General features: G+C 36.5%; 1 protein-coding gene across 1 annotated transcript; it reads right to left on the bottom strand.

Moving 5' to 3' along the window:
• Nucleotides 1-567: 567 nt before the first annotated feature.
• On the bottom strand, nucleotides 568-15474 carry LOC126827840 (scavenger receptor cysteine-rich type 1 protein M160). Its single transcript, XM_056102605.1, has 13 exons — nucleotides 15453-15474; nucleotides 14874-14937; nucleotides 12639-12665; nucleotides 11164-11475; nucleotides 10153-10458; nucleotides 9747-10061; nucleotides 8135-8446; nucleotides 7124-7429; nucleotides 6718-7032; nucleotides 5102-5416; nucleotides 4091-4396; nucleotides 3684-4001; nucleotides 568-888 (listed from the first exon to the last, which is right to left on the bottom strand). Exons 2-13 carry the CDS (start codon nucleotides 14935-14937, stop codon nucleotides 677-679), a joined length of 3108 nt encoding a protein of 1035 aa, XP_055958580.1. The 5' UTR covers nucleotides 15453-15474; the 3' UTR covers nucleotides 568-676.
• Nucleotides 15475-15770: the final 296 nt, after the last annotated feature.

The raw sequence follows: 15770 nt of genomic DNA, 5'->3' as shown, positions 1-15770 counted from the left end.
ACGATTTTAAACGAACTTTTTCCGTGTGAAAACTGTTAGATACCTGCTGCCCTGTGCCGCGTCATGTATGCGAACTATACACAAACTGACGACGTTACACGAAAAATTGATACCGACACGTGATGCGGACATTTAATTTCCAATTGCTAAAGGTCTCTTATTACTCCACATCACACGTATATAATCACCGTACATCACACATATATACAATTGCTCTATATCACAAACGTCTAAAATCACCCTATATCACACAATCAGTCTATATCACACACGTATATACTCGCTCTAAAGCACACGTTCACTCTATATCACACAATCACTGAAATGGAAGTTGTCAAATTCATCAGCTCTTTATTCAGTTTTCTTAATTCATAGTCCTTAAATCTTATTTCGTCATTCGTTGTCGTATTTAGAAATTTGTACACTTAAATTAACATTTGTATCTTAAAATCAATATTTGTTTTACAAATCGGACATTTGTCATATCAGATTTGTAAAATATATTTTAATTGTATTTTAATATAAAGATAAAATTTATTTTAGAAAATCAAAAATTAAGAAATAAGGACTATAAAGAGCTGTTTGGTCTTCCATAGAAAAGAGCTGCTGTTAGAATATGACATCATGTTGTCATTTTATACTATATACATTTACAATACGTGAGCACCCTGTTCATTCAACTTGATGTCATTTCTATATATACAATACCTGTATAACGACACCCTTCTGGACTGATACACTCTTCGGTGTCTGTAGAAATACCGATACAGTTGGATCCACCAATTACTGGTGTGGGGTTGTTACACTCTCTTGACCGACTTCTGATTCCTAATCCACAGGTAACAGAACATCCACTAAATGATCCCCAGTCACTCCAGCCACCATCCACTGTAATCATTACATAACTTAATTATAAACAAAGGGTCATTCTGTACTGCAAATTATACAACGTATCATTCTGCACTGCAAACAACTAAATAATGCAACGTATCATTCCACGGGGACCACGTGGCTGAGTGGGTAAGGCGCTGGCTCGTTAGCCTGGTGTTCGATCCCTGCATTGGCCGAGAAAGTTCATCCAGATTTTCCGGCGTGGTTCCCCCTTGTCAGTGATGCAGGACGGAGGGTCTGACAAGGACAGCTGTCTAGTCCTTCGATGAGACGAAAAACCGAGGTTCCGTGTATACATTGGAATGCACGTAAAAGATCCCTGGGCCATGACTGAAAAACAAACTTTTAGTCCAATCTCAAAAAACATTTGCAATAAGTATGACTTATTTGAAAAGCATGCTTTACTCAATAACTTCAATCAGTGCACTAATTTGTTTACAATTGTATCGTTACCGATTTTCATGGGGGTTATGAATCCAGTGAAAACTATTATAGTTCATTTAGGCATTTGCGTTACAGAAATTATGGTCTTTATGGTGTTTCTTCGGGGCATCTAGAAACTTCCATATGTTGACATGGCAACAACTAACTGGAGTCTGAAATCATTTGTGCCACCCTTCTATATTGTTGTTCTTTCTTGGAAGCTGGGCCATAGTTCAATTATATACATATTCCTACGGTTACGACTATCAGGTCTCCAAATGTCGGTATCATTCTGAAGTCAAGATTGGATTCATTGTCTGTTTGGTAACGTTGATGAGGTCCCTATCAGTTTCAGGAAAAGCTCTCTGGATAGACTTATTTTCAGTAATCTCCAAGTCATTAATGGCAGACAACAGACGAAAATCTGATTTTAATACTATCAACTGGAAATACACCCGGAAATTGGTATCCCCAGTCTTGTTTTTAAGTAGAGCACCAACACGTTGAACTATGTGGTTGTCGATAGGAGTATGTATGGTGTAAATCTGGTAAAATATTTAAGGTGCAACTTTAGCGGTTTCATCAGCCAACCGATGATCGGTTGAGGTCGGGACCCTCAGGTTGGTCACTGTTGAAATTGAATATAGTAAAATTCCACCTGGATTGTTTGTACCACTGCCAGACAGAAGGAAAGATTCCCCATTAAAATTTTCTTTGTATTGGTCCGTTATTTTCATGGCCTGTTGAGTTGGTGGTAGAGGTACCAGCTTTCCTGGAAGTAGTCTTGAAACATCTTTTAGTACGTTTGAGGTGTCTAATAGGTGGAAGCCGGGAAATGGTTCCTTCTGGTAGTTTTGAGACTGCATTAGTGACAATTGGTTCTGCAATCTCTTGAGTTCGAGTGGATTGACTCTTTATGGTATTTTTCACCTAAGAATCATTTGACGTACTGGGTCACCAGCATGAGTTTGTTCACTTTTTCTGACTGACTGGCCTCTTCTCTCTGGATCTTTACTGTGGTTTTGCATTTACCATGTCTGCGTTTCTCGCATTTACCATGTCTACGTTTCTCGCATGCCCAGACAACAGCACCATTAGCAAGGACTTTTTGCAAATTTACTGTTCATTTTATTATAAACATTGTGCTCAATTTTCAATTATGCTTATTTATGTGATTAACTTTGAAATAAAATTAATAGCTATGTTATAATGTTTTGATAATGATTAATGTATATATGCATTATAGTGTGCATTCATCAATTAATAAACTATATTAAAAACGAATAAAATCACTAGCAATAAGATTAACAGTTATGTTTTTAAAACGATTACATATAATGGTGATGAAAAACGTCGAGGGTTTCTTAATACCTAAAGAGTTCCTGTGACTGTTCAGGTGTAACTGTTAAACTAGGTGTGGCACTGATTGGTGCACTTAAAAAAAACATCGACTGGACTGCACTGACATACTTGTGGCGACTTCAAAGGACATAGCTGTAGGACCTCCGAAACCAGTTTTAGACAATTCTGATGATAAAGTTTTGATAATTTGTTTGTTTTCATCTTTGAAAGTAATAAAAAGGGTGTGGGAACTTGATTTTCAGGTTATTGCAAATGCTTTGAGTTTGGACTAATACTGTATTTTTCAGTCATGGCCGAGGCGTCTAATTTGCATATTCTATATTATGCAATACCACTGTGATGTTCTCCTAGTGTTTTTCGGCACCCTTGACCCTGAAATTATGAGCGTAGATACTGGTTTCATGGAGCTAAGTCAAAGAGTTTCAGATTTAGGGGAAATATAAGTTTTTCAGTAATGGCGGCTGTTAATTTGCATATTGTGCATTATGTAATAAAGTGATTATATTCTAAATGTGTTTATTTGCGTCCCAGGTCACGAAAACATGGGTCTAGACACAATTTCCACCAAATTTGAACATATAATAGCCAAGTTATATCATTAAGTCAATTTTTGAAATATGAAATTATGCTAATTAGCATATTACGCAATTTGACCCATTTCCACCAAAAATATTTTGGAAGATTTTTGGGATGTTGTTTAGGGGACTATACTGAAAGGCATCCCAGTGAAATTAATTCTGTTGCAATTTGTTTTGGGTCTAACCCCAGATTGACTGGACTATAAGTAATGTGTAGGATTGGGAGTGAATAAAAGTACAAAGATCGCCTGGTTTGTTGTTTTAGAATACAGGATTAATTACTATTTGTTATAAATCAGTAGGAGTTGACATGGCCCGTGGTATTAAACGAGATATTTATCAGATGCTTTGAATGCCATTATACGGGACATTATTATGTTGATCATGCAAGAATTGATATCTACTACCGAATAATCAATATATAAATACCTTGATCTGTAGAAGTATCATCACCTGTACAGCTTACAATAACAGCAGCAGAAGAACACGATTCTGTTGTAGTCTCAGTAACACAATCCAGTAAACTAGCTTCATCACCAGTACAATTGTATCGTTTGTTTATCATAGAATATAGTGTCAAATACACATTTCCCGGTAAAAGGTGACCACCAGATGAAAACCCCAGCTGCATACAAACAACATTTACAGCATTCTGATCAAAACTATCTTCACAAACAGTCTTATATCTATCATTGTCGTAAACCAGGACAGCTCCAGAAGAATTCATATACTTGGTACTCAGTCGAACTGAAAAAAACCACAATGTTTAAAGAATGGAGTTAACCGACAATCAGGAAAGTAAATACAATTCTGTCGACATATTAATCCCAACATACCTGGTCCGTAGCAATAAACACCTTGTCTGTATCCTGAGTAACAACCAGAGATATACTGCCACTTGCCTTGTATACATAGATCTATATAAGGTTCACCTCTGTGGCAATTAAAGGTATTCCTCCAATAGTTTCCTGTTATATTATCAAGTTGTGGAGTATTGTATCTTTCTCCAGTAATATATCCAAGTTCTGTACATATTAGATATTCACTGTATATAGCACAAAGATATGCCCATGTGTTGTTATATTTGACCTGTAGAAGTCCACTATTAGAATTCTCACCACCAACCAATCGATATTCATTTACTGAAATTGAAAGCATGCAAGGTATGAAAAAATATTGTGGATATATCGTGATTTTTTCCGCGACTGGGCTCCTGATACAGCCTTTAAATTGATCCCTCTGTCTTTATGATAGACTGGACCGAGGCCGATAAATGATTGACCCATTAATCACGTCAATTGTTGACGTGATCTGTCGGTTCCATAACAACAAAGCCCCCATCTCTACCCCGTCTGCCAGTTATACAAAATCAAAGACCTGATAATTTCGATCTGGCCACTAAATCCCCAAAGAACGCAAAAGGCACAGTTCTTACTATGGTTGGTCTTCATAAGACCAGTCGGTACAAATAAGTGGGACGTTAAAGCCCATTACATTTCATTTCATTTCTTTACTATGGTATGATTAAAATGAAATGAAATGAAAACAAAACCCCGAAACAAAGTATAAATACCAAAAGTAAGAACTGTTTACAGTCTAGCCATTTCATTAAACCATCATTAAATAATGTTTCAATGTGTTTTTTGTTCTTTTATTACATATTTATTTAGTATCTAAAAGTTTTATAGCATTGTCGCCTTTTCCCTGAAATATTAGAGATGTTGATTTCTGATATGCTTAAGTTTAACGAGTGAATCTAATGTGTAAATATTTCGCCTTTCTCCTAATTTGACAAAACCAAATATTATAGATATAACCTTCACCTTGTCTTTGAACAAAATACTTACAAGAATCATTATTATAGCAGATAACACCTGCTCTAGCTCTGTAAGAAGGACATGGTTTATTGCTTTGTATTTTGGTAGAATTACATAATGTGATGTTATCTTCTTCTCCAGTACAGTCTACTGTATACAACCAGATTGGTTTGTCTGTATAGTCAGTATACACAAAGCTTATACCATGTTCATAACCACTTTGTCGACAAACAACTCGAGCATCTTCTTTACTCCACTGATATCCACAGATTGTTCCCCACATACCATAGTAGAATACCAACACTTGATCATCAGAAGTAACCATAACATCACCATCTTTATCAGCTGTGGTAAATAAAACGAATATGTATTGTACGGAGATATATTCTCATGAATAACTTAAAATCTTTGAAATAAATAAGGCGCAATATTGGAAGGGATCGTGAATCTTTTTAAACATTTTGTTTATATGAGAAAGGGAAATGCTGGCCAAAAGTCTGGATGACTCGCAAAGATAATTTTAGGCTTTTTTTAATATTACGTAGTTTCAACATCAAAGTCAATCTTTTTTATATATTTTATGGTGTGGTACATCGTCGTGTACCGGCTTTAAAATATTAGTTAATAGATTACTACATTTCTTTAACATAAACTCAGTAGTTCATTGCTTACTTCCTCGAAAAAAGAGATAATAGTTACCACCCGTATTAAAGTTATAGAGTTATCTCCCTCTATGCTAATTTAGCCTAATAATGACATGCGTGATGGAGACCGTGTATTTCAGTTTCAATTTGTACAAGGGTTGGTATTAAAAAAATTTGTGTTAATTTGCCCTGGGGCAATTTTCATCGGTTGTGACGCCCTCGTAACCTTCCCGGCCCCTTGAGATCAACAATTTTTCCCAGCCCCTTGAGATCAACAATAGTTCCTAACTATAAACGTTTGGACAATAATGCCGAACGGGGCATTCTGGGGTTTATAGTACCTCTTGGAACACAACCACGCTTTGGGAGTTGAAACTTGGTATCTCATTACACCAGTACTAAATCTGATGATAGACACTTACTGTTTGGCCTAAGCAGTGATCTCAGCATGTATAAAAACATTTGATGCCTTAAGACCATATTGTTCTTAATTGATGTATAATGTTCAAACTACGTGTATCTGTTAATTAGGTGAACCATGTGATGATTAGAAATTTTTGTTTTAGATTAAGAAGACTTATATTCAATTCGAATTGTCGAAATTGTTTAACCCATTTACTCGGATTGGTGAGTAATTAATGCGTGACATATTTTTATTTTGAGATTGGAATGGAGGGTGGGGGTCATCACGGTTAGCTTGTTTAATCTAGTACACTTTTTACAATGGGGGTGGAATGCACCTAGTGGAGGATTTAATTTATACGGGTATTTTAAATTTAACACCAATTGTTGAATTTTATTAACAGTTTTTATCAGTCGTAAAACTGACACTATGTTTTAAAATTGAAATAAAGTTTGAAATGAGAATTTTAAAGGATAGTCAGAATATCTCAAATTTAAAAAAAAATCGTATTGTGCCTTTAAAATAAAGAGTTCCTTTTATCAAGAATCCGACGGTGTGTCAATAATTATTTGATGATGTCAGAACTGATATATAAATACCTTGATCTGTAGAAGTATCATCACCTGTACAGCTTACAATAACAGCAGAAGAACACGATTCTGTTGTAGTCTCAGTAACACAATCCAGTAAACTAGCTTCATCACCAGTACAATTGTATCGTTTGTTTATCATAGAATATAGTGTCAAATACACATTTCCCGGTAAAAGGTGACCACCAGATGAAAACCCCAGCTGCATACAAACAACATTTACAGCATTCTGATCAAAACTATCTTCACAAACAGTCTTATATCTATCATTGTCGTAAACCAGGACAGCTCCAGAAGAATTCATATACTTGGTACTCAGTCGAACTGAAAAAAAAACCACAATGTTTAAAGAATGGAGTTAACCGACAATCAGGAAAGTAAATACAATTCTGTCGACATATTAATCCCAACATACCTGGTCCGTAGCAATAAACACCTTGTCTGTATCCTGAGTAACAACCAGAGATATACTGCCACTTGCCTTGTAAACATAGATCTATATAAGGTTCACCTCTGTGGCAATTAAAGGTATTCCTCCAATAGTTTCCTGTTATATTATCAAGTTGTGGAGTATTGTATCTTTCTCCAGTAATATATCCAAGTTCTGTACATATTAGATATTCACTGTATATAGCACAAAGATATGCCCATGTGTTGTTATATTTGACCTGTAGAAGTCCACTATTAGAATTCTCACCACCAACCAATCGATATTCATTTACTGAAATTGAAAGCATGCAAGGTATGAAAAAATATCGTGGATATATCGTGATTTTTTCCGCGACTGGGCTCCTGATACAGCCTTTAAATTGATCCCTCTGTCTTCATGATAGACTGGACCGAGGCCGATAAATGATTGACCCATTAAACACGTCAATTGTTGACGTGATCTGTCGATTCCATAACAACAAAACCCTCATCTCTACCCCGTCTGCCAGTTATACAAAATCAAAGACCTGATAATTTCGATCTGGCCACTAAATCCCCAAAGAACGCAAAAGGCACAGTTCTTACTATGGTTGGTCTTCATAAGACCATTCGGTACAAATACGTGGGACGTTAAAGCCCATTACATTTCATTTCATTTCTTTACTATGGTATGATTAAAATGAAATGAAATGAAAACAAAACCCCGAAACAAAGTATAAATACCAAAAGTAAGAACTGTTTACAGTCTAGCCATTTCATTAAACCATCATTAAATAATGTTTCAATGTGTTTTTTGTTCTCTTATTACATATTTATTTAGTATCTAAAAGTTTTATAGCATTGTCGCCTTTTCCCTGAAATATTAGAGATGTTGATTTCTGATATGCTTAAGTTTAACGAGTGAATCTAATGTGTAAATATTTCGCCTTTCTCCTAATTTGACAAAACCAAATATTATAGATATAACCTTCACCTTGTCTTTGATCAAAATACTTACAAGAATCATTATTATAGCAGATAACACCTGCTCTAGCTCTGTAAGGACATGGTTTATTGCTTTGTATTTTGGTAGAATTACATAATGTGATGTTATCTTCTTCTCCAGTACAGTCTACTGTATACAACCAGATTGGTTTGTCTGTATAGTCAGTATACACAAAGCTTATACCATGTTCATAACCACTTTGTCGACAAACAACTCGAGCATCTTCTTTACTCCACTGATATCCACAGATTGTTCCCCACATACCATAGTAGAATATCAACACTTGATCATCAGAAGTAACCATAACATCACCATCTTTATCAGCTGTAGTAAATAAAACAAACATGTATTGTACGGAGATATATTCTCATGAATAACTTAAAATCTTTGAAATAAATAAGGCGCAATATTGGTAGGGATCGTGAATCTTTTTAAACATTTTGTTTATATGAGAAAGGGAAATGCTGGCCAAAAGTCTGGATGACTCGCAAAGATAATTTTAGGCTTTTTTTAATATTACGTAGTTTCAACATCAAAGTCAATCTTTTTTATATATTTTATGTTGTGGTACATCGTCGTGTACCGGCTTTAAAATATTAGTTAATAGATTACTACATTTCTTTAACATAAACTCAGTAGTTCATTGCTTACTTCCTCGAAAAAAGATATAATAGTTACCACCCGTATTAAAGTTATAGAGTTATCTCCCTCTATGCTAATTTAGCCTAATAATGACATGCGTGATGGAGACCGTGTATTTCAGTTTCAATTTGTACAAGGGTTGGTATTAAAAAAAATTGTGTTAATTTGCCCTGGGGCAATGTTCATCGGTTGTGACGCCCTCGTAACCTTCCCGGCCCCTTGAGATCAACAATTTTTCCCAGCCCCTTGAGATCAACAATAGTTCCTAACTATAAACGTTTGGACAATAATGCCAAACGGGGCATTCTGGGGTTTATAGAACCGCTTGGAACACAACCACGCTTTGGAAGTTGAAACTTGGTATCTCATTACACCAGTACTAAATCTGATGATAGACACTTACTGTTTGGCCTAATCAGTGATCTCAGCATGTATAAAAACATTTGATGCCTTAAGACCATATTGTTCTTAATTGATGTATAATGTTCAAACTACGTGTATCTGTTAATTAGGTGAACCATGTGATGATTAGAAATTTCTGTTTTAGATTAAGAAGAGTTATATTCAATTGGAATTGTCGAAATTGTTTAACCCATTTACTCGGATTGGTGAGTAATTAATGAGTTTCATATTTTTATTTTGAGATTGGAATGGAGGGTGGGGGTCATCACGGTTAGCTTGTTTAATCTAGTACACTTTTTACAATGGGGGTGGAATGCACCTAGTGGAGGATTTAATTTATACGGGTATTTTAAATTTAACACCAATTTTTGAATTTTATTAACAGTTTTTATCAGTCGTAAAACTGACACTATGTTTTAAATTTGAAATAAAGTTTGAAATGAGAATTTTAAAGGATAGTCAGAATATCTCAAATTTAAAAAAAATCGTATTGTGCCTTTAAAATAAAGAGTTCCTTTTATCAAGAATCCGACGGTGTGTCAATAATTATTTGATGATGTCAGAACTGATATATAAATACCTTGATCTGTAGAAGTATCATCACCTGTACAGCTTACAATAACAGCAGAAGAACACGATTCTGTTGTAGTCTCAGTAACACAATCCAGTAAACTAGCTTCATCACCAGTACAATTGTATCGTTTGTTTATCATAGAATATAGTGTCAAATACACATTTCCCGGTAAAAGGTGACCACCAGATGAAAACCCCAGCTGCATACAAACAACATTTACAGCATTCTGATCAAAACTATCTTCACAAACAGTCTTATATCTATCATTGTCGTAAACCAGGACAGCTCCAGAAGAATTCATATACTTGGTACTCAGTCGAACTGAAAAAAAAAACACAATGTTTAAAGAATGGAGTTAACCGACAATCAGGAAAGTAAATACAATTCTGTCGACATATTAATCCCAACATACCTGGTCCGTAGCAATAAACACCTTGTCTGTATCCTGAGTAACAACCAGAGATATACTGCCACTTGCCTTGTATACATAGATCTATATAAGGTTCACCTCTGTGGCAATTAAAGGTATTCCTCCAATAGTTTCCTGTTATATTATCAAGTTGTGGAGTATTGTATCTTTCTCCAGTAATATATCCAAGTTCTGTACATATTAGATATTCACTGTATATAGCACAAAGATATGCCCATGTGTTGTTATATTTGACCTGTAGAAGTCCACTATTAGAATTCTCACCACCAACCAATCGATATTCATTTACTGAAATTGAAAGCATGCAAGGTATGAAAAAATATCGTGGATATATCGTGATTTTTTCCGCGACTGGGCTCCTGATACAGCCTTTAAATTGATCCCTCTGTCTTTATGATAGACTGGACCGAGGCCGATAAATGATTGACCCATTAATCACGTCAATTGTTGACGTGATCTGTCGATTCCATAACAACAAAACCCTCATCTCTACCCCGTCTGCCAGTTATACAAAATCAAAGACCTGATAATTTCGATCTGGCCACTAAATCCCCAAAGAACGCAAAAGGCACAGTTCTTACTATGGTTGGTCTTCATAAGACCATTCGGTACAAATACGTGGGACGTTAAAGCCCATTACATTTCATTTCATTTCTTTACTATGGTATGATTAAAATGAAATGAAATGAAAACAAAACCCCGAAACAAAGTATAAATACCAAAAGTAAGAACTGTTTACAGTCTAGCCATTTCATTAAACCATCATTAAATAATGTTTCAATGTGTTTTTTGTTCTTTTATTACATATTTATTTAGTATCTAAAAGTTTTATAGCATTGTCGCCTTTTCCCTGAAATATTAGAGATGTTGATTTCTGATATGCTTAAGTTTAACGAGTGAATCTAATGTGTAAATATTTCGCCTTTCTCCTAATTTGACAAAACCAAATATTATAGATATAACCTTCACCTTGTCTTTGATCAAAATACTTACAAGAATCATTATTATAGCAGATAACACCTGCTCTAGCTCTGTAAGGACATGGTTTATTGCTTTGTATTTTGGTAGAATTACATAATGTGATGTTATCTTCTTCTCCAGTACAGTCTACTGTATACAACCAGATTGGTTTGTCTGTATAGTCAGTATACACAAAGCTTATACCATGTTCATAACCACTTTGTCGACAAACAACTCGAGCATCTTCTTTACTCCACTGATATCCACAGATTGTTCCCCACATACCATAGTAGAATACCAACACTTGATCATCAGAAGTAACCATAACATCACCATCTTTATCAGCTGTGGCAAATAAAGCAAGGACGTATCGTACAGACGTATTCTTGTGAATAATTATTAAAAATTTCGAAATAAATCAGGTGCGATATTGGTAAGGATCGTGAATCACTTTAAATATTTTACATGAAGAAAGTACATAAACTCTCGCTTTATTATCCCGGTTGTTGAGTAGTACACAAAGCCAATAATGTTACCAAATGCCACATACTAGCTAAGTTTAGGAGACCATGGATGAAAATGGGTAATGTTAAAACTTTAGTTTCAAAGGACTAAGAACTCAGCAGAATGAGCGTTGATGAGAACAACTACCTCTAGGAAACTTCACTCCTTGTACACTTATAAAAAAACAATTTCTTCACAAACAACACTTGCTCTTAGACTTTGATAAGTTTTTGACGTATTACACCGTCACATTACTAACATCGACATTTCCAGTCATATGTGGCCGGCATCGTATTTAATCAAATAAACTGCAAAATTTCATTTAATCTTGTGTTCACCATTTGAAGATATGATCAAGAGCAAATTCCCCGTTTCCATATGAATAATTAATATCGATGAATACTTATCTGTAGATTAAAGTTCTGGGCTATGATTCTAATTTTCACTATTCTAGGGGTCACCTAAATGGGGTAGGATTTGCATCATAAAGCCCCTTTGGCAATTTTAAAACTAACGCCTACTTCCAAGTTTCAAACATTTCCCCTTTTCATTGTCAGCTCAAAATAACTATTGATAATGACATCCAGGCTTGAACAACCAACCAAGAATGCTCTTCATCCTACGCCAGAATTCGACTCTGGACATTCAAGCCAAGATTTCAATAGCCTAACCATATCCTACCATATCCTAATAGATATGCACCAACTAGTAACTTTGCTGTCTGTATAACCATTAAAATTGATCATAATTTTGTTGGTAACAACACACTGAATACCAGACATTGTTTCCATTGTTTCAAATTGTCTAAATTCGTTCATTATTTGTTGCTGTGGTATTAATTAATCTTTAAAACAAATTCAAATGATGGTTGATAATGTATTTATTTATGATACATACAAACCAACCGGAGAAATTGGACCCCTGAAACACGAAGAAAACCGAACCCCCGAAAGAAATGAAATTCACGTATAAATTATGGAAATATAAAGTACTGCTTTACTTACCATTCTGTGAGTCCACCTCTACAATAGCTATAATAAAAATATATTGAGTCAGATAAAAACTGTAGCACACATTAATACCGCCTCGGCGAACCTGTTCGTACCAATCGTCTGACTACTCAGAAGATCAGCTGTTACGTCTTCATTAGCCCAGGTTAGGAGCAGAACAGTAGGACGTTAAACTCCATTTCATTTATTTACGACCGGTCTGTTTATCCTGGTTTGTGTTTCTATATTGATTTGGGCGTCATGCTCCGTTTCAATAATGACTTCGATATCGAATTCAGTATTTGTAAATAAACCGACCAGAAATTTTCGTCTCATTTAGATAGGTATAAACCCTAGAAACCAGTAAGCTTCCAATATTTGTTTATATATCGTTCCATTAATATTTGTTTCAATGGTACGGTACAACAATCGTAATATTACACTTTACCTATATTCCTTGTAATACATAATTCAATGATACAGTACAGAAGTTATGGTAATAGGGTACACTCACTTTAAAGGTCTAACATTACTGTTAGTACATAACGAAATTAATACCAGCCACTAGACAAGCGGTTGTTAACAAAACTATGTCTATGAACTCGGCAAACTAACCCAAGCTGAACGTAAAGCAAGCAAGTAAGGAGAACTGAGCGTATATCCGTTTTATTATACCCCTGTCACGAAGAATGGAAGAATTGTCTCGTTACTCATGTGATACGTAAAAGACGATTGGTAATAAGAACCTATATGTATATACAAACATTGTCTAGACAAGTACTATTACAGAACCCTGTCTATGTTAGAAGTGTGGTTTATACTAACATGTCCGCGGGTTTATCTTGTAGATTTTTGTTTTGCACTTACTAATAGACTACGGCTACTTGCTACTAAGCTTGCTCATTCGGATGGATTTGTTTTTACCTTCAGCCATGCAAACAAATGGTTCCCATTAAGAAGAACGCGCAATTGACATCATTATCTCAAATCATGTCCTTTAAAAGTTTATATAGCGATTTTTCTGACCACGGATTACATAAGTGTTTCTTGGAATATTCAGTGTATTTACACTCGTTTCGATCAATAAATTCTAGTTATTCATGTCGACTCAACCAATGTCTTACTATAGCCTCACTACCCACCAGGTTAATGGATGTTGGTCAGATTCTAATCTATATATATATTTGTGACTGTCGTTTGTCTGTCTGTCTTTCTGTCTGTCTGTTCGGGGTTGGCGGCTATACTAGGTCTGCCCCGAGTCTGAAATTTGGGGTATAGGGGTAACTCGGACCGGGGAGTAACATAGGCCAGGAGGCGTTAGTCTACCACTTCCGGTTTCGGAGTTATGACCCCCGAGCGAAGCCGGTCGGTTCGGCGGCTACACTAGGTCTGCCCCGAGTCTGTAACTTGGGGTATAGGGGTAGCTCGGACCGGGGAGTAGCATAAGCCAGGTGGCGTTAGTCTACCTCTTCTGGTTTCGGAGTTATGACCCCCGAGCGAAGTCTGTCTGTTCGGGGTTGGCGGCTACATCTGCCCCGAGTCTGAAATTTGGGGTATAGGGGTAATTCGGACCGGGGAGTAACATAGGCAAGGTGGCGTTAGTCTACCACTTCCGGTTTCGGAGTTATGACCCCCGAACGAAGCCGGTCTGTTCGGTGTTGGCGGCTACACTAGGTCTGGCCCGAGTCTGAAATTTGGAGTATAGGGGTAGCTCGGACCGGGGAGTAACATAGGCCAGGTGGCGTTAGTCTACCACTTCCGGTTTCGGAGTTATGACCCCCTAGCGAAGCCGGTCTGTTCGGGGTTGGCGGCTACACTAGGTCTGCCCCGAGTCTGAAATTTGGGGTATAGGAGTAGCTCGGACCGGGGAGTAACATAGGCCAGGTGGTGTTAGTCTACCACTTCCGGTTTCGGAGTTATGACCCGGTCTGTTCGGGGTTGGCGGCTACACTAGGTCTGCCCGGAGTCTGAAATTTGGGGTATAGGGGTAGCTCGGACCGGGGAGTAACATAAACCAGGTGGCGTTAGTCTACCACTTCCGGAGTTATGACCCCCGAGCGAAGCCGGGTATCCTGCTAGTAACTTATATTTCACAGTTTCGACTTGTAGCTAAATGACGCTGTGCTCATAAATTTACTTCATTCAACATGTTTCGTACTAAGATGTGAAGAGAGTCGCTATGAAAGAATATTAGTGATGACAATAACTACCGACGAACTCAAATAGAATTACTGAAAACAATTGTCGTACCTGAATGCGCTGCAAGGCAAAGGAATAAAGCTAATTTGATCAGCCCCGGCATGGTTGCCATCATCTGAAAAGAATGTGTACGAGGTTAGGTTAAAGCACAAAGCGACAGAGAGAAAGAGAGGGGGTGATGTTAACGCCAAATCGTCCCAAACTGGGTTATTATGGAACAAACATATGGTTCAATCTTAATTCAATAACTCGCTTGCACGTAGGGGTCTTTAGCAGTGGCAGGAAACTGGATGACCAACAAAGGCCCACGTGGTTGGAGAGGCCACCATGCTCCTTGCCTTTATGTACAAGCGGGGAAACACTTTGATAACACTTCGAGTATAAGGCGTGCACGTTTAATCACAAGGTCGTTCGTGGAGTTAAAAGTATCAGATACCATTCTCAAGAAAAAAAATTCTAAAATTTAATAAGACCTTAAACTCAATTTTACTTCAATTTATTTGGCTACGATTGCAGCGTAATATTATAGGCAATGGACCGTCCCATGTAAATAGCTCCTAGCTTTTGTTGAAAGGCGTGGGGGGTGGGTGAGCAAATAACTAATATACATGTAAACATTTTATTACTTACCTCCCGGCTGTAGTGCGTTGATATAAATGTTTGTGTGCAACAGTGCGAATTTATACACGTTTATGTATACACGTATGATTCACCCACGTTTCGCTCTGGTGCATCATTCGGTTATTTAATCTTTGTAAAACTGTCATTGTGTCGAAATGAAACCAAAGATGTATCAAATGAATCTGACACAGTAAATCTAAAATTATAAGGGGGTGTTGTCTCCATGTCTGTTTTTCGCCGATTAGATTTGTTGTGATAATGACCTCATTAACAATTTAACGTTTAACTTAAGGTAGTACATATAACCGGTGATAGAGCTTGTTTCGG

This window comes from Patella vulgata, chromosome 7 (genome assembly GCF_932274485.2).
Source record: "Patella vulgata chromosome 7, xgPatVulg1.2, whole genome shotgun sequence".
NCBI classification, from domain to species: Eukaryota; Metazoa; Mollusca; class Gastropoda; family Patellidae; genus Patella; species Patella vulgata.
This window is presented reverse-complemented; position numbering and strand designations above follow the sequence as displayed.